This window comes from Aethalodelphis obliquidens, unplaced genomic scaffold (assembly GCF_003676395.1).
Source record: "Aethalodelphis obliquidens isolate GAN/ISIS:26980383/991018 unplaced genomic scaffold, ASM367639v1 scaffold59, whole genome shotgun sequence".
NCBI lineage: Eukaryota > Metazoa > Chordata > Mammalia > Artiodactyla > Delphinidae > Aethalodelphis > Aethalodelphis obliquidens.
In genome coordinates, this window is record NW_020838003.1 from 2,067,634 (window position 1) to 2,088,149 (window position 20,516).

Consider the following 20,516-nt stretch of genomic DNA (forward strand, 5'->3'; position numbering starts at 1 on the left):
ATTTTAAAAGACTACCAGAAATAAACAAAAACATGAAATTACACTCATGTGAACAGATTACCTAAAGAAGAGTTAGAAGTCAGATGAAACAAACTAAATGGTCATTAAAAAGTATTAAGATTTACATTAGGTAAGGAAAATGAAAACTAGTTAAAAGCTCAGTATTAAAGGTAAAAAAGTCTGAGAGTCTTGCCTGAATCAATCATTCTAACAGTTGCAAAATGATGACTCAAATTATAATTCCTCTACATTTATGAGTTGTCATTATACTGTAAGGAGCAACATTCCCTCTTCTGCATTTTAAAATTTTATTTACAATCATTATGTAAACATGGGTTTTTGTTTTATTCAATGAGCTGACATTATTCATTTTGATGGTCAAATTGTCCTGAATTTGGCTAGTGGGAGCCCCTTTCAAGCCGCCTCCTGTGTCCTTTTGACATGTCCCAATCATCTGAGCACTGAATTACTTTCTGACACTCTAAGACTTTTGCAGGCTCCCCTTATACTTTCCCTGCCCCAGCTCTCCAAGCAGCTATTTCCCCAAGAAGACCTAGTTTCTTTTAGTAAACTAAAATATTTAACAGACAGATCTGGACACTGAATACGCTTAGTGCTACTGAAAATTCATTGCTTCTAGGCCCTTTCAGTAGGCAGTGCTGGGGGGGTGGCGAAATGGCAATTTTATATGATTCAATGCAACACATAACATCATTTTAAAATTATGAGTTCATGGACTTCCCTGGTGGCACAGTGGTTAAGAATCCGCCTGCCAAAGCAGGGGACACGGGTTCAAGCCCTGGTCCGGGAAGATCCCACATGCCGCAGAGCTACTAAGCCCGTGCGCCACAACTACTGAGCCTGCGCTCTAGAGCCCATGCTCCGCAATACGAGAAGCCACTACAATGAGAAGCCCGTGCACCTCAACGAAAAGTAGCCCGTACTTGCTGCAACTAGAGAAAGCCCACTCACAGCAAGACCCATCGCAGCCAAAAATAAATAAATTTATTTTAAAAAATAATAATAAAAGAAAAAATAAAATCATGAGTTCATATTGATCCTCTAATTCCAATCCAATTCCACGGGGTTTTTCCTTGCCTTACTCTACTCTATATTTCTCTCTTCTTACAGTGAGAATCCTGGATCACATCATCATCAATATTTTTACTTATTCATTTGCTCAACCTTACAATATACCCCATATAGTTTTAAAATTGTTTATCTATAATATTATAAAAAAACAAATGTCCTAAGTAGAATTGCAGATTTGTCTGAAGTTTATTTGTCTTTAGACTGAAGGGTATACAAAATACTACTGTCTTTAAGAGTTTTTTGGATTGTTTCTTTTTCTTTTAGTAGGTTTATGTTAATAATCTAAAATACAGATAGGTTTACTTGTTTCTATTTACATTCAATTTTAGTGTTTTTCCCTTTATCAAGGTTGGTTTTGTTTTAAATTTATAAATATTATCATGGTTACAAAAATAAAACTATTATTTCTACTGAGATAAGTGCTACTTCTCCACCCCCCTTCCCTTATATTCTGCCTGAAAGTCTGATGAGGAATAAGAATTGTCTCAAAGCAACTCCCCACATATTAATTATAAATTACAAAGGGAAAAATGACAATATGACAGTGTAGAAATCTGTGAAACCAAGAGATCAAAGTTAATAGCACCAATAATAGCACAAACTGACATTTTATACCCTCTAATGTCAGTGAGAAGGGTGCAATGTTGACTAATACTAATATTCGTGTCAAAAATATATAACTTAAACTTAATCATAAAGAAATATCAGAAAAACAAACTCAGGCATTTTACCAAACAACTAACCTATAATCTGAAAAAAAAAAAAAAAAAGCTTTCTTTGAAAGATACAGAAAGGCTAAGGAAACAGTTCCAGATTTTCTGAGACTAAAAAGACATGGAATTAAATGCAATCTGTGATACTGATTTGAATCTTGAATGGGAGGAAGTAATAACGGCATTATTGGGACAAGTGATGAAATGTGAATATGGACTATACATTAGATAATAATAATGTATCAATGTAAAATTTGCTGAAATTGACAACTGCATTGTAGTTGTGGAAGAGAATGTTCTTGTTCTTCCAAAATATTATAATTTGGAGTATTTAGGGGAAATCAGCTTGATATGTGCAACTAACTCTAAAATGATTCAGGAAAAAAAACCCCTACAATCCCTACACATACTCTACATACACACATGTACACAGACACACACTCACTCACTCATACACACAGGGATACATGGTGGGGAAAGGGAGGAATGTGGCAACATGTTAACAATTAGTGAGTGGGGGTGGGGGGATATACACGGGTTCTTTGTGCTACTCTTTAAAGACCCTAGAGATATAATCAAATGCAACATGTTTACCTTGAGTGGTTCATGGTTCAAAAGGGGAAAAAAAATTTCTAATGTATTTCCTAAAGTAATAAACATTAGTATCAGTAAGTATGTTTTATTTTATATTAAAACATTCTCTGCTTCTGAGAATCCATTCTATTTTAAGGATTAAGTACCAAAAAATTTCAGGTAACACATTTCAATAGCAATGATGTTACCATTTTAACACCTTTTCTCCCAATTCCTATTTCTTTATGAACATGAAAATCAAAGACTATCCTTATTTTTATATAAAAATAGGTGAATATGAATCACCCATATGTAGATATTTTAAGGAAGATGTTTTTATTCCTATAACGGTTTAGTTTCAGCTCAACATACTCAGAAGACACTGATTCAGATCTGTTCTATACTTAGGAATAAAAACTAATTTTAAGAGGAGTCAAAGAAAAAACTAAGCAGGTAAAATCATTCAAAAATTATGTTTCAGACTTTTTAATCACTGGCTACTTATAAATATGTTTGCTCTTCTGTTACCATTCCATTAGTACATTTCTAAAACTATTAGAAAACAGGACTAACACTTACTGTTCATTATCATCAAAAAGAAGAAAGACCAACAGTAATAGTAGATAATAGTAGTAATAGTAGATAATAGTAGACCAATAGTAATAGTAGATTATCCCATTTACTCCTTAAACTAATCCAGTGTGGTGGATATTAACAGATCAGAAAATTGAGGTTCACTGAAATGACTTGTCTAAGCTCACCTACCTGTTTATATTAGGATTTTGCTGACAAAGGCAATCTGGGGGGGAAATTACCTTTAAAAGTATCTAAACCTCAGTAAATTAACTGTTGTTATTGTTATTATCATGTAACATATGGTTATTAGCTATACTACAAACAGAGTTCATCGGTAATCCTCAATATTTTACTTTACTTTTTTTTTTCCTTAATTGTTGTAACTTGCCCTAAAATCTCTTCAAATTCACCTCCCTAAAGGGAGAGAACCCTGAATTAGGATAAAGTACCAATTTTTTCTTTTTTTTGCTGCACCACGTGGCGCGGCTTGCGGGATCTCAGTTCCCTGACCAGGAATCGAACCCGTGCCCCTGGCAATGGAAGCTCGGAGTCCTAGCCACTGGACTGCCAGGGAATTCCCCCCCCCCTTTTTTGGCCAACTTTTTAAATAAATAAATAAATTTATTTATTTATTTATTTTTGGCTGTGTTGGGTCTTCATTGCTGTGTGCAGGCTTTCTCTATTTCTCTAGCTGCGGCAAGCAAGGCTACTCTTGGTTGCAGTGTGCAGGCTTCTCATTGCGTTGGCTTCTCTTGTTGCAGAGCATGGGCTCTAGGCACGTGGACTTCAGTAGTTGTGGCTCACGGGCTCTAGAGCACAGGCTCAGTACTTGTGGTGCACGGGCTTAGTTGCTCCGCAGCATGTGGGATCTTCCCAGACCAGAGCTCGAACCCGTGTCCCCTGCATTGGCAGGCGGATTCTTAATCACTGTGCCACCAGGAAGGCCCAGGCCAATTTTTAATACAGAGTGAATTACCTTCCATTCAATATATACCTATCAATATTCCTTATAATAAACTAAATAAATAAAACAAATATCCATATTCCTCTAGTACACAGAAATTTATGTTGCATTGAATACAGCTTTAAATAACTGAGGCTATAACCTTTCCTTATAAGCCAGATAGTTAAGACTTAAATGTCATAATCAGTTATTCCTTAGAGTTATATTTAGTTTCAGTGTTCTGTTAATAGCTTAGTTTAGATAAGCCAGGCTAAGTAGCTATGTTATAGTATATTCACTTTATCTTCAAAGATGGGTAAAGTATCCTCAATGAGAACTGCTGTAAACTTTCTTTCTTCTTACATTCGTACTTTATTTTCATACTTCTCACTTTGTTTCTGGCATGTTTTTATCACAGTCACTTTGAATTCTTTCTTAAACCACTTCTTTTCACTTAGGGACACCTGTACAAGGATAATTAATATTCCAAGTGACAGTCCTTGTTATTTGACAAACACAAGAAAAACTATAAATATGTAAATTCACTATATGCTACACCTTAGTTCATGCTTTCACTGGCAATGTACTTTGATACGCATCTCTCAAATACTAATATTTTTTTACTCTTTCATTCAGTTAACCAGTCTCTATTAACTGGGCTTTAACACTGTTAGAAGAAATTTGGTAGTTTAAAAAAAAATGGATTCTTATTAAAATTTCCTCAAGGTGAAAGCAATTTGATGCCTTTATCCTTGCTAAATAAATAAATAACCACAAATAATAGCCTCACTATGGAATTCTCTTAATGTGAGTTGAATTCCCTAATGATGAATGATCTTCCTTGGTCTGAAAAATCTGATCACTGCTTCAAAGTCTGACTACAGTTAAAATCACATATCTGGTAATGTGAAATCAGTTGTATTATTTATGTAATAGATGAGATTTAAAGGTAGACCAAAAGAACATTATATTTATACTACTTTTAAGGCTACAAATCTTTCTTCTTGGAAGCTATATTCTCAAACCTGAAAGTAAATGTGTATCAATAGATGATACAACAAGATTTTTTATTCTCAAAAAATGATCCCTCTTAGAAATTAACTTCAATATAATATGCTAGGTTTGATAGAGTCGAAGTTGATTCTAATACGTTAAAAACCTGGAAATTCTATTTAAATTCCTCCTGATTTCAGATTGCCATGAATACAAATTACATTTTTATAGAAATTAAATTATTAAGAGATTTAAAACTTAAAGACTCCAAACTTTGAAAAACTTAAAACCTTTTGTTTTTTGGGGGATTTTTTTGTGGTATGCGGGCCTCTCACTGTTGTGGCCTCTCCCGTTGCGGAGCACAGGCTCCGGACGCGTAGGTTCAGCGGCCACGGCTCACGGGACCAGCCGCTCCACGGCATGTGGGATCTGCCCGGACCAGGGCACGAACCCATGTCCCCTGCATCGGCAGGCGGACTCTCAACCACTGTGCCATTAGGGAAACCCAAAACCTTTTGTTTTCTAAGGGAACATACAGACAAACTCTTCCTCTGGAACTACAGTGTATATTACTCACCATTTGATGCTGATGAACATGGAGTCAACAAACTAAGTGGGGAAAAATGTTGTCTGTTAAAGTTAGCAGCTGTGGGTGCTCCTCCAAGGGGTGCCCCAGGTCCATACATTTGACCTCCTGAAAGGTTTGAGGCAAAGTTTCCCAAATGTGTAGAAGAAGGTGTTACAGAACCATATGGTGAGTCCATATTGACAATACCTATAATGTAGAAGATAATCATAATTTATAATAGTTACCCCTAGGAGATATAATTAGAAAAACCTAAAATTCCAAGAGGTCCCTAATATATCCAAAAATATTTTAGATTATTAAAAAAATTTCTCCTTGCTTACTTCTTCCAGTCATTCCACTCATTATTCCACTCATTATTTCCCCCTTTATTTTCTAAATATAGCTATGAAAAAGAAATTACCAAGGAAAACATTTTACATTTAATTTTAATTCTGACATTTTATTACTTATTATAGAATACATATAGATTTAATATTAACACTAGAATTTATATAGGTTTAGTGGCCAAGGAGTTGTATAAAATTTTACCTTTAAAAACGTATGGGGAAGGGAGGGATGAGTAGGCAAACCACAAAGGATTTTTAAGGCACTGAAAATACTCTGGATGATAGTATAATGGTTACTATACTAGACTTTTGTTCAAACCCACAGAATGTACAGCACCAAGAATGAACCCCATGTAAACTACAGACTTTGATAAGGATGTGTGACTGTAGGTTCATCAACTGTAACAAAAATACCATTCTGAAGTGGGATGTAGTAATAAAGGAGGCTGTGCCTGTGTGAAGGCAGGGGGTATATGGAAAACCCCTGTACTTTTCTCTCAATTTTGCTGTGAACTTAAGAGTGCTACTAAAATAAAAAAACAAAAACAAAACCGAAAAAACCCCACAAAACTAAAAACAAACCAAAAAAAAAACTATAGGAGAAAAAAAAAGATTGTAGCTATACTTTTTTTTTTTTTTTGGTGGTACGCGGGCCTCTCACTGTTGTGGCCTCTCCTGTTGCGGAGCACAGGCTCTGGACATGCAGGCTCAGTGGCCATGGCTCACAGGCCCAGCCGCTCCGCGGCATGTGGGATCTTCCCGGACCGGGGCACGAACCCGTGTCCCCTGCATCGGCAGGTGGGCTCTCAACCACTGTGCCACCAGGGAAGCCCCTGTAGCTATACTTTTATAATAGAGAGATCTGACAATCAGCATCTTAACTAAGTGGCCATGCTTTCCATAGATAAGAGAAGGACAATCTGTCACTGAGTGCCTCCTGATACAATGCAGTGTGAGATTCAAACATTACCCATCTGATGTTCCTGCTAGAAATGTTTAACCAGAATGTAACCACAGATTGAGAAAACAGGTGAATCTGAAATGCAGGACATTCTTCAGTACAACTGGACTCTTCAAAGGATTCAATGTCAAGAAGAACAAAAGAAGGTGGTGAGATGTTTTAGACTGTGGGAGATCAAAGAGACATAATAGCCAAAAGCAATGTGTGAATCTTGATTGGTTGGATCAAAAGGAGAAAAAAAAGAAACATACAGGCATAAAGGGTATATTTGGGATGATGGTACTACATATTGGGTGCTATTACTGAATTAATGTTAATTTCTAGGGTGTAGAAATAGTGGTATAGCTGTAAAGGCAAACATGCCTATGTTGACCTGAATCTAATACTTCCCTCTGATAGACTCTTAAGTTAAACTTCATTGCTAATTTTGGCTCCAATCAACTGTACACCCCAACACCTTACCTCCCAATATAGCACGGCTTTTTTCTATACTTTTCCACAAAACAAGAATTTATTTATTTTTCTCTAAATCTTAATTTTAGTCTTTCTTAACACATTACCTAGATTTCACATTTTTTGAAAAGTGAAGTATTTTCACTAAATTCCAACTCTACAAAAATGAAATATAAAAGCATTTCCAATTAATCCCCAAAATATACAAACAGCTCATGCAGCTCAATATCAAAAAAAACAAACAACCCAATCGAAAAATGGGCAGAAGATCTAAATAGACATTTCTTCAAAGAAGACATACAGATGGCTAAAATCACATGAAAAATGCTCAACATCACTAATTATTAGAGAAATGTAAATCAAAACTACAATGTGGTATCACCTCATACCGGTCAGAATGGTCATCATCAAAAAATCTACGAACAATAAATGCTGGAGAGGGTGTGGAGAAAATGGAACTGGCCTATGCTGTTGGTGGGAATGTAAATTGGTACAGCCACTACGGAGAACAGTATGGAGGTTCCTTAAAAAACTAAAAGCAGAGCTACCATATGATTCAGCAATCCCACTCCTGGGCATATATCCAGAGAAAACCGTAATTTGAAAAGATACACACACCCCAATGTTCACTGCAGCACTGTTTACAACAGCCAGGATATGGAAGCAACCTAAATGTCCATCAATGGAGGAATGGGCAAAGATGTGGTACATATATACAATGGACTATTACCCAGCCATAAAAAAGAACGAAATAATGCCATTTGCAGCAACATCAATGAACCTAGAGATTGTCATACTGAGTGAAGTCAGACAGAGAAAGACAAATATCATATACTGCTTGTATGTGGAATCTAAAAAAAAGAGTACAAATGAACTTATCTATGAAACAGAAATAAGAGTTACAGATGTAGAGAACAAACTTACAGTTACCAGGGGGTAAGGGGCAGGGAGGGACAAATTGGGAGATTGGAATTGACATATACACACTATTAGACATAAAATAGATAACTAATAAGAACCTACTACATAGCACAGGGAACTCTATTCAATGCTCTGTTATGGCCTATATGGGAAAAGAATCCAAAAAAGAGTGGATATATGTATAACTGATTCACTTTGCTGTAACCTGAAACTAACATAACACTGTAAATCAACCACACTCCAATAAAACTTTTTTAAAAATAAAAAAATGAAAAAAGTAAAAGCATTTCCAATGTACTAATTAGCATATGAAGCTTTTACAACCAAATTATATTGATTCTATTTAGTATTAAGAGAAAGTGTTTTTGAAAGTACATGAAAATATTTCAATCAACCCCCAGCAAGGAAATATTTACTGACCATGTTCTTTACATTATATTTATGTGTTATAGAAATAGGTAAAAATAACAATCAGTTTCCATTCTATTTAGAAATTTTTAGTCCCAGAATGTCATCTCTTCAATAACACATAACAAGTTGGCAACCTTTCTGTAAAGGGCTAAATAATAAATATTTTTAGGCTGTCAGCAGAGCATGGAAGCAGCCATAACACAATATGTAAATGAATGGGCATAGATGTATTTCAATAAAACTTTTATTTATGAACACTGAAATTTGAATGCACTATTTTATTTTTTTAAAATTATTTATTTATTTATTTTTGGCTGCATCGAGTCTTAGCTGTGGCACGTGGGCTTCTCTGTAGTTGTGGCGCACGGGCTCCAGAGTGCGTGGGCTCTCTAGCTGCAGCACCAGGACTTAGTTGCCCCGTGGCATGTGGGATCTTAGTTCCCCGACCAGGGACTGAACCCACATTCCCTGCACTGGAAGGCGGATTCTTAACCACGAGACAACCAGGGAAGTTCCAAATGTACTATTTTTTGTGTCACATATTATTCTTCTTAAAAATTAAAAAAATTTTTTTTAAATATTACATAATTGTTATAACTCAATTAAAAAAACCCACAAATGTAAAATCAGGTAGTATGCCATACTTGGCACATGGACCATAGTTTGTCTATCTCTAGCATGAAATTATCTTTATTTTTATTTTATTACTGCTTTAATGGTAGACTTTTTCTTAACATCTTTATCGGAGTATAACTGCTTTACAATGGTGTGTTAGTTTCTGCTTTATAACAAGTGAATCAGCTATACATATACATATTTCCCCATATCTCTTTCCTCTTGCATCTCCCTCCCACCCTCCCTATCCCACCCCTCTAGGTGGTCACAAAGCACCGAGCTGATCTCCCTGTGCTATGCGGCTGCTTCCCACTAGCTATCTATTTTACATTTGGTAGTGTATATATGTCCATGCCACTCTCTCACTTAGTCCTAGCTTACCCTTCCCCCCTCCCCGTGTCCTCAAGTCCATTCTCTACATCTACGTCTCTATTCCTGTCCTGCCCCTAGGTTCTACAGAACCACATTTTTTTCCCAATTCTATATATACGTGCATACAGTATTTGTTTTTAGCATACAGTATTTATTTTTCTCTTTCTAATTTCTTCACTCTGTAGGACAGACTCTAGGTCCATCCACCTCACTACAAATAACTCAATGAAATTATCTTTAATTATTTGAAATAGTCACATTAAAACACAAAGCTTGGGCTTCCCTGGTGGCGCAGTGGTTGAGAGTCCGCCTACCGATGCAGGGGACACGGGTTCGTGCCCCAGTCCAGGAAGATCCCACATGCCGCGGAGCGGCTGGGCCTGTGAGCCATGGCCGCTGAGCCTGCGTGTCCGGAGCCTGTGCTCCGCAACGGGAGAGGCCACAACAGTGAGAGGCCCGCGTACCGCAAAAAGAAAAAAACAAAAAAAACAACAAAACCACAAAGCTCAAAATGCAACTTGGTATCCTGGACACTGCAACAGAAAAAGAACATTATTGGAAAAACTGTGGAATCTGAATAAAGTCTGTAGTCCAGTTAATTGTACTGTACCAATATTAATTTCTTAGTTTTAATAAATATATGGTGTAAGAATGTTTACTTAGGGGAAATTGGGGTAATTATAGAAGAAGTCTTCTATAAATCTAAAAATATTTCAAAGTAAAAAGTTAAAAAAGAAAAAGCAGTCACTCAAAACCAGATCTTTAGATCCTCTTTAGATATCAGCACTGTCTAACAGCACTTTTTATATTAACAGATGTGTTCAGTATCTGGGCTCTCCAATATTGCAGCTACCAGCCATTATGTGCTTAACAAGGAAGCACTTGAAATATGACCAGCCTACAGCCACAATGGAAAACAATAAGGGGGATCCTCAGAAAACTAAAAATAGAACTACCACATGATCCAGCAATTCCACTTCTGGAACTATATCCAAAAGAAACACAAACACTAACTCAAAAAGATACCTACAGTTCCATGTTCGTAACAGCATTATATACGATAGCTAAGACATGGAAAAAACCTAAGTATCCATCCATGGATGAATGGATAAAGAAGCTGTGGTATGTATACATATATGTATACATACCACACACATACACACACACAATGGGATATTATTTAGTCATAAAAAAACCACAAAAAAACACGAGGAAATCCTGCCATTTCTGACAAAATGGATGGGCCATGAGGGCATTATGCTAAGTAAAATAAGTCAGACAGAGAAAGACAAAAACTGTATGATCTCACTTATATGTGGAATCTCAAACAAACAAACTCATAGAAAAAGAGATCAGATTTGTGGTTACTAGAGGTGGAGGTGGGGTGGGGTGGGAGAATTGGAGGAAGGTGGTCAAAAGGTACAAACTTCCAGTTACAAGATAAGTAAGTATTAGGGATGTAATGTGCAACATAGTAACGGTAGTTAACACTGTTGTATGATACATAGGAAAGCTGTTAAGAGAGACTAAATCCTAAGAGCTCTCATCACAAGGAAAAATATTTTTTCCTTTTTCTTTTTTTTAAAAAATTGTATCTATAGGAGATGATGAATGCTAACTAAATTTACTGCCGCAATTATCTCACAATGTATGTAAGTCAAACCATTATGCTCTACACCTTAAACTCATATACAGTGATGTACATCAATTACATCTCAACAAAACTGGGAAAAAATTTTAAAAATGGGCAGTTTGACTGAGATGAATTTTTAATTTTATTAAATTTAAATAGCACATATAGTTAGTGCCTACCCTTTTGAACTATGTATCTCTACATTTTTCTCATTATTTTTAAAACAAAAAAGACAGTCGGAAGTGAAATCAAATTTTAAAAATCTTTGGTAATAATTTTTTATTTGAACTAAAAGCAAACTTTTGATGGCATTATCTTATTAAATTAAAATATGAGGGGCTTCCCTGGTGGCGCAGTGGTTGAGAGTCCGCCTGCTGATGCAGGGGATACGGGTTCGTGCCCCGGTCTGGGAAGATCCCACATGCCATGGAGCGGCTGGGCCCTCAAGCCATGGCCGCTAAGCCTGCGCATCCGGAGCCTGTGCTCCGCAATGGGAGAGGCCACAACAGTGAGAGACCCGCGTACCGCAAAAAAAAAAAAGAGACTTTTTAAATTTATTTATTTTTAAAATATTTTTATTTATTTATTTGGCTGCGCCTGGTCTTAGTTGTGGCATGTGGGATTTATTTCCCTGACCAGGGATGGAACCCGGCCCCCCTGCATTGTGAGTGTAGAGTCTTAACCACTGGACTACCAGGGAAGTCCCCTTTTCTTTACTTTGAGAGAGAAAAATATACCTGATGAATAAACATATTTATAGTAAATTTAAGATAAAAATCCATTACAGCTTCTAAAAAGATTTAAAAAATAATAATGCCATTCTAGACACAGTCAATACAATAGCATTTGAATCAGTACTACTGTCTATCTGACCCAGTCACAGAGTAAAAGTATTAGAAAATAACCCAGAGTTTCAAAATCATTTGTATAAACGAGCAGCTGCAGAATGTCAGAAAATACAAACTTACCTGAGGGACTTGGAGCAGGTCTCTGTAATGGTGGTCTAAAACCTGGAGCTTTGGAAGTATCAGACTGATGTAAAGGATCTGAATTTGGCAAATATGAGGATTTTCCTGATAGCATAGATTCTGGTGTTGACTGAGATGAAACAACAGATCCTCCCCAGAAGGCATGAGCAGAAGTAGGGCTATTTTCAAACAATGTGCTAAAGGGCCCAAATGGTAAGGGGGCACTGAAATTGGGAGCAATAGGCTTATTTGCTGGATGTATTGAATTTTGACAAGCACTTTGTGTACTTAAGGTCGAAGGTAGCTGGACAGAAGAGGGAACACTGTGAGGTCTTTTAATGTGATTGACACTGAGGACTGCAACAGATGAATTTTGCACAGGAGCTGGATTCTTGTGAGGGGCAGCTGTGACATGAGAGGGTGGTCTAATAGCAGGGGGTTCCATTTTAGGCGGAGGCTGGGAGCATCCCATTTGTGTCTGAGGCATAGGGTAAGTCACTGGGGCAGTAGAAGGCACCGCCACTGGAGCAGAACTTGTTGTTACTAAAGGAGGAACAGTCATTCTAACTTCCGGGGGAGGAACCTGAGACTGCTGAAGAGGTGGTCTTGGCTCCTGAGAAACAGATCCCGGAGGTTGCTGCTGAGTAGAATGAACTGATGAACTCCCAGAAGAACTGCTGCTGTTTGGAGGTCTACTGTTTGTTGTTTCTACTACTGGTGGACTACCTGCTTCCTGTTCAGAGGAAGATGCCCCTTTATTTGGAGATGCTGTTCCACAATCCAAAGGGCTGTTTCTAGAAACCCCTCCTGGCTGGGCTGGTGGTGATGGGGAAGATGGGGATGATACTGGGTAGTGTTCTTTGGCAGTAGGCATAGGATATGTGGCATTTGTGGGTGCAGTGCTGTTGTTACTTGCTGTGGTTGTGACTGTTGTTGTGGTGGCATTGGATGTCTTCACAACTGTGACGAAAAGCTGCCTTCTAACAGAAGGTGAACTTGGACTGCCATTTGTAGATGTACCAGGCACCGTTGAAGCTGATGAACTGGTTGTAGTTGTTGGACTTGAAGTTAAAGAACCTGCTGAATTCACCTGAGAACCACTGCTATTCTGATTGCTATGGCGAGGCACCATGTGAGGCTTAGGCGAGTTAGTAGCTCTGGCAGGGCTCAAAGGCCTGACAGGAAAAGGACCCCAAGTGGATTGAGCTGGTGGAAAAGTACCTCCAAAGTGTGTCATGGGCAACCTTGGTGGACGGATCTGCTGGAAAGTCTGAGCAGCAAGCAAAGCATGTGCAAACTGTGGAGGAGGATATGCTAATGGAAGAGAAACTGGAAAACCAGGCCTCACATTATTCACTGGGTTCTTAATGGTTTTGTGAGTAGATGCAGAAGAAATTGCAGGCACAGTGAGTGCTGTGGCAGTTTGAGATGTTGATGACAGAGCTACAGTCGTCATTTTAATTCCCATTAAGGAACTGTTAGCAGCAGTGGTGGTAGGTGCTGATGACCCAATTTTGGAATTTGCTGAGGAGCTTTTCAAACGATTCTTTGGAATAAGTTCATCAATTTCTTTGTCTGGATCCTTGATCAGAGCATTGATCAACTGAGTTGCTTGTCTTGTTGATTCAGTGCCACCCCTATAAGTTGACAAAAAAAAAAAAAATTAGGTCCAATTTCCCCTCTTTAATATGTAAAGCCTAAATTAATTCATGTGTGTATGTGTATGTACACACATACAGAGAACAGATAAAAGTTAAGAAGCAATTTTCTGACTATTTTTGAGGTATTATGCAAACAAAGCAATAAACTGTCCTGACACACCACTATATTTTTCAAAGGAAAAGTAAATGACTTCTTTTCCCAAAAATTTAATTTCACTATTGTTTCCTCAGACTAAACAATCATCTTCCAACTGTGAAATACATTCTAGACAGGAAAAGCACTGCACTTAAAATCCTACGTAATCCATATTGTTACCATGAAGTTGAACAGCTGATCAATATTAAAAGCAGTACAAATAAGCAAGAAAAATAATACCACTGAGTAAGAAAATAGTATTTTATTTTAAATCCTGGTAGCTAAGATGACCCCATTTATATTTATTAGTGGTTTCTCTATTAGTAGAGTGATTATTATAACTCTTTTGGACAGATGTCTCAAAATGAGAGAAGAATCCTGATAATTACAACAATGGCCATAAGGTCAAACCCCAGTCTTGGATGTTCAGGAAAATATTTGATTGAAAGGAAAGCCTTATGGAGACCCTAAGGGGAAAATTACTTATAAAGGGTACCTACTTCCCCTCTTCTCTGGATAAGGCAAGTTGTGACTACACCTATCCCAGGGGAGGGATAAACAAGATAGGAGAAGGGGATAAGTGCAAAACAGAGCTGGTTAATTGCTTCCTTCCTCTTGAGGCAGGCTAAAAAACTATCTGTCCTTCTATTACTGGGAAGGGCACCTGTCTCTCACAACCAAATTTATGATTTCTTAGAATATCATCTTAACTCTAAGGGTATTCAGGCACAGACATGTTCAAGTATTCAATTTAAAACAAATATCCACTTCAGATTTAAACCTATTACTGAGCTCATATTCTAAAGATACAATCTCAGAATAACAAATCTCAAATGCTAATTTAAGAGAAAGATGGAAAACTACAGATTAGAATGTGTTAGAAACCTACTCCTTCTTAAAAAGTGTTTAAGAATGTCATATTACAAGTTTATATAAGGAAAAGATTATTCAAACCTTTGCCATACACACACAAAAGAAAAATTCCTTTAAAGCCCTTTGAAATACTTCACAAGAGCATATAAATAAGAAAAAAAAAACTGTAAAGGTTATCTTAAACACGAATCAAATTCCCATTTAAAAAAGTATGCTATTAAATACAAAGTTCCATTGAAAACTCAAATGCTTATATATATTGATAATTAAGCTCTAGTGCAATAAAATACAAAAGAAAAAAATCGTAAGAGACAAAATTTTGCCTTATAGTTATTATCCGGTCTCCTGTCTTGTCTTTCTGCTTATCAATATCTATGTGTGCACCAGTGAACTCCCGAATAGCATTAATGTTACAGCCTCCTCTTCCAATCACTCTGGATATCACAGTTGATGGAACAGACACTTTCTTTGACCTGTTTAACAGTTGCAAAAATAAATTAAGATAAATCATAATTATCAGTGGTTGTAATTAAAATAAGAATTATTACTAAAATATGTTTCTGTAAATGCAGAATATTGTTGAATAAGCCTCTTCTACCTACTCTCACTCTAAGTGATAAAAGGCAACTAAGAGCCACAGAAAAGAGAAAGAGAGAGAGTGAGCTTTACCACAGCTTCTCATCTCATTACCAAAAACTTTGCTTTTTTGACTTTCGTCCTTCATTAGTATCTGTGACGCACATACATGTAGATATACGCTGTGTTAATGCAAATACTAATGGCAAAAAAAAGACAGGGGTTCCTGCCTACATATACTGACTATGTAGAAACCAAGTAAGAAAACTACAACACGATGTTGTAAGAGCTCTAACAGGGTATCATAAAGACACATTGGTTGGGGCATCTAATCTACCCCAAGGAGTCAAGAAAGGCTTCTTGTGGGTACCTTTGGGTGTTTGACTCATATTCTTGTTTTTATTCCCTAATATATAACTGAAAGGATGACACTAAAAATTCATTGTTGCCCTGCATTCTTCTAGAGTCATTAAAATGATTATCCACAAATATGGAAACTTGCTAAGGGACGTTTAGTTGTGTGAGGAAAGAGAAAAGCCTGCTGGAATTCCAAAAAAGCAAAACCCACCTAACACCTACAAAATTACATTACAATTTTAAACATTCAGATTCAGGAAAGGTAGATATAAATTTCTGACAAGTCTAAATTAAAGAATACTTCTAAAAGAAAAACAGTATAACTCTCAATAAAAAGAAGGAGCCAACTGTGCTTCAATGAATAAGTAAATTATTTATTTAGAATAGATTAAATATGAAATTATACGTTTTTTAAATGGTAAGGTATGATCCCTGCCCTTTTGTATACATAACTAAGTTACTTGATAATTCCTTTTTCCCTAAAGAACATAATAATCAGTCAGTGATCATTATTTTAAGTTAGTTAAGAATTTGCTTGCATACTACAATATAAAATACATGCAGGAAAACTGAATTCTCTTATTTTTGTACAGAAAGTATTCTGATGTTGTGATTTCAGTTAGTTCAAAAGAATGTGTGTGAGACAGAGAAAGAGATAAAGATAGAGATGGGGGTTGAGGGGAAGTGTTGGCCCAAAATAAGATAAAAAATGTACAGTACATCTTGAGATTAACAGTAATAAGCTTGGTTCACTACAGATTTTGTTTTAAAACAATCAAAAGTTTAATTTTTTTGATGGAATTTCTGGAGAGTTCCTTAAAATAGGTTATCAAAGATTTATAATGGATCACATCCTTTCTAGGTCTGTGGTATCTTACCACCTTTTAGTTTCTGGGATGTTGTTTTACTTTTTAATACATATTATTTAAAAATTCCAAGCAAAATATTTTAGTCCTAAAACCCCTGAAATAAAGGTATCCTATGATTTGAAGAATAGTTTAAAACCAATACTTAATTCATTCTCCAAATATTTACAAGTATGCAGTAGACACTACATAGTGGGCTCTGAGGTTACAAAGCCGAACAAGACAATCTATCACCTTGAATAAATTAGCTCACTACCAAATACCAATACCTATGGGGGTCAAGCAGACACCACAATGATCTAACTTTTTATGTAAAATTTCTCAATTTTAAAAGTGTTAACATACACTTTTTTTTTCCATCTAAAATATAGTATGGGTCGTCTCTGTTGGCCAGATGCAGCCTTGGGCCACCAGTTTGTTTGCAACCTCTGGAAGAGTTAGGGGAATTTAACTGTAAGGTAAACTATGCTTCATTGTGAAATAGAGCACATATAAAAATGAGAAAAACAATAAAAGAAATAATCAGTCACCTTCTTACAACTTCTTTCCATCCTTCTTCCCTCTTTTGTCCACGCTTAGGACTTGCTACTGTTAATTTCCCATTTGGAGAGGAAAGGGGAGATGGACCAGATTTTGTGCAAGTGGAAAGAGAATTACTGGTCACTTCACTGATAGTCTCTGACAATCTTTAACAGGGAGGAAAAACACATTAAATATAGAAGAGATGTAGAATTTTTAATGATAAAGGCAATCTACTACATGATTATATTCTTTATTTTAAGAATACTATGATGAATAAATGAGAAATTTATTTTTCACTTTTCAATACTTAGCATAATATGAAGGGCCAATTTTAAGAAGATATTATCTAGAGGTCAAATTTAGCAGAACTGAAATACAATAATAATCCCTGAGAAACCATAATTAATACTTTTCATGGGTTAAGTTTAACAACCAAAATGAAGAAATTACACAGTAATTCTTTTTTTTTTTTGTGGTACACGGGCCTCTCACTGTTGTAGCCTCTCCCACTGCGGAGCACAGGCTCCGGACGCGCAGGCTCAGTGGCCATGGCTCACAGGCCCAGCCGCTCTGTGGCATGTGGGATCTTCCCGGACCGGGGCATGAACCCGTGTCCCCTGCATTGGCAGGCAGACTCTCAACCACTGTGCCACCAGGGAAGCCCTACAGTAATTCTTTAATTCAAATGAAATCATGCCTTCTTTAGAACAAAGACAAACCCTTATTTTGTCAGTTGTTCATCTGCCTGCTTTACTAAACAATTCAGCAAGAAAGTGTTTCATAATGATACTATAAATCATGAAAATGAAAATTGGAACTAACTTTATTGAAGCCTTGCCAGAAACAGATTTTCTCTCCTCCTTTGGAAATGTAACCAGAACTGATGGCTGCTTCTTGCTGGTCACAGTGGTGGTGACCATAGCAGGTGAATGATTGTCACTCTTTCGGCTGCTGTTGCTGTTACTACTTTCATCACTGCAACTGGAAATTCTCATGTTATCACTGTCTCCACTCTCGCTGGTACTGCTGCTCTTGGACTCTCCATTCACCTTCTCTGGCTGACTGTATGAGATTGGTAGTGGATCATCAAATATAATTTGAACATTTTCTGGAGTAATTTTATTTTTCCTGTTTTTCCTCTTTGAACTGGTTGTAGTTATGGTATTGTTTCTTTTACCATGGGAACCTGCCAAAGTGGTCCAGGTTGCAGATATACCTATGGTAGTAGTGGTTGTGGCACTTGGAGGCTCTGTCAAGACTTCAGGTTCATCTGTAGAAGTAGCAATACTGAATTAGCAAGTTCTAGTGTTCTTGGCATATATTTAGATTTAAGCACTCGACAAAAATAAATGCTGAATTTACTTTACTACTACTATTAGATATAAAGTTATCAGTCATTCCAGCATTCACTGGTAATGAGATGGATATGATTGATCTATTCTCTCTGTCCCTAAGTTCTAAACAACGCATAGTAGGCAGTTAAAAAAATATTTTGGGGACACTTTGGGAAATATGAATATGTACCGTATATTACATATTATTACATAATTATTAAATTTCTTAAGTGTAATAATGTTATTGTGGTTATGTAAAATAATGTTCTTTTTCTGGGAAACACTGCTCAAGTATTTAGGGGTAATTTCGTATGATGTGTACAACATATATAAGACTATTCAAAAAAAGAGAGAGGAAAAAAGATAAACAAATGTGCCAAAATGTTATATGAATCTAGGTGACTTACAGGCGTTCATTATACTAATCCTTAAACTTTTCTGTAGTTTGAAATTTTTCAAAATAAAAGGCTGGAGGAGGGGGAAATTAACACACACACACAGCATAAATATTTGGTGGTTTAATGACAATGGTCCTTTCTAACAATATCCTCATCTCAAATAATTTTTTATTTAGAACCTAGTTAAAAATAATTCCCTCATTTAAGAAAAATCTGAATATGGTCTTGGCTGTAGATGAAATTATGGAATTACTGTTAATTTTTTAAGGTATTATAAATGGTATTGCAATTATGTAAGCAAATGTCATTCCTTGGATGTGTGCTGATGTTTTATAGGTGCAATGTCAGATGTCTGCAATTTACTTTCAGACGGCTTAGGAAAAAACTATGTATGTATATTTAGAGAAAAAGATAAAGCAAATATAGTAAAATGTTTATTTTTAAATTAGGTGAAGGGTATTTCAGGTGTTTGTTTCATTATTCTTTCAACTTGTGTGTAGGTTTGAAATTCTTTATAATAAAAAGCTGGGAAGAAGTCAAAAAATGAAAATAGCATATGAATACTTTAGGCCTTAATAACGTAGAGATCTTTTTTCACCTTAAGTTACTGATATTTAAGGAAATATAATTTTGAGTAGAATGTATTACATGAAACAAATTAGATGGTTTAGAGAAAATACCTTCAACTTTATGCTTTTCTTTTTCTTGAGCAGCTTGGAGTTCAAAGTTTTCTTTATTTTTGGCTTCAATCTCTTCTAGTTTTCTTCTTTGTTCTTCTTTTTTCTTTCTTCTCTTCTCCTTTCTCTTTTCTCTTTTTGCAGCCAAAGCCAGCCTCCGGCTTTCTTCCCTTAACTGTTAAAGAATCAATAAAACAGAATTTTAACACTGGAATTTACCTTGGAAAAAAGTTGTCACATAATGTCATTTTATCATTAAGGGTACTGGGATACCATACAATTCAAAGTCATCTTAGTTCAATTCATTGTTTGATCAAGATCATACTCAAATCACTGTAAAGAGAAAATAATATTTTTAAATGTCAAGATCAAATTAATGATAAAGACAACCTAATTTCAAAATGGATGAATGATAAAGATATACATAACTTCATAATCACTATGGAAATATAAATTAAAATAACAAGCTACCATATTTTGTTCATTAATTTGGGAAAATTAAAAAAGATATCAGCTAGCAAGAGTTTGGGAAAATGAATTCTTCCCTACACTGCTGTCAGTATAAACATTAACATTTTTAGAAAGGTAATTTGAAAGCCTCCTATGAAAATTACAAAGTGCTTATCCTAAGAATATATTCTATAAAATGACTACCTCTAGTGGAAAAATATAGGCTTAATACTTTCCATTGCAAAGTTGATTACAATACTAGTAAATGGAAGCTAGGTAAATCCATGGGGTGGGGAGAAGTTAACAACAGTATATATTCACAGAATACTAGGCAGCCATTAAAAGTTATAAATGTATACCTGGGAAAATGTTCACAATTTACATTTGCTAGGAAAATAAAGGCAAATTGCAAACCAATGACCTCATTTGGTGTGGGAGGGGGGGGCGGTGCTTTATGTGAATCTATCCAGGATACAAATCAAAGGTTTACTAGTGATTACCTCTAGAGCATGGGCTTGGACAAGAAG

At 36.1% G+C, this 20,516-nt stretch overlaps 1 protein-coding gene across 11 annotated transcripts in view; it reads right to left on the reverse strand.

The window, feature by feature from the left end:
- The window catches only part of ANKRD17 (ankyrin repeat domain 17), a 162,282-nt gene that overhangs the window by 11,128 nt on the left and 130,638 nt on the right, over window positions 1–20,516 (reverse strand). For 10 of the 11 annotated variants that reach the window (XM_027087542.1, XM_027087541.1, XM_027087540.1 and 7 more), the window contains 6 exons: window positions 19,543–19,714; window positions 17,953–18,400; window positions 17,139–17,294; window positions 15,133–15,282; window positions 12,140–13,776; window positions 5,468–5,665 (listed from right to left, as the gene is read on the reverse strand). In XM_027087542.1, the coding sequence (XP_026943343.1) occupies window positions 5,468–5,665; window positions 12,140–13,776; window positions 15,133–15,282; window positions 17,139–17,294; window positions 17,953–18,400; window positions 19,543–19,714 (2,761 nt within the window). The remainder of the gene's footprint in view (window positions 1–5,467; window positions 5,666–12,139; window positions 13,777–15,132; window positions 15,283–17,138; window positions 17,295–17,952; window positions 18,401–19,542; window positions 19,715–20,516) is intronic. The other variant, XM_027087539.1, reaches the window with a different exon arrangement.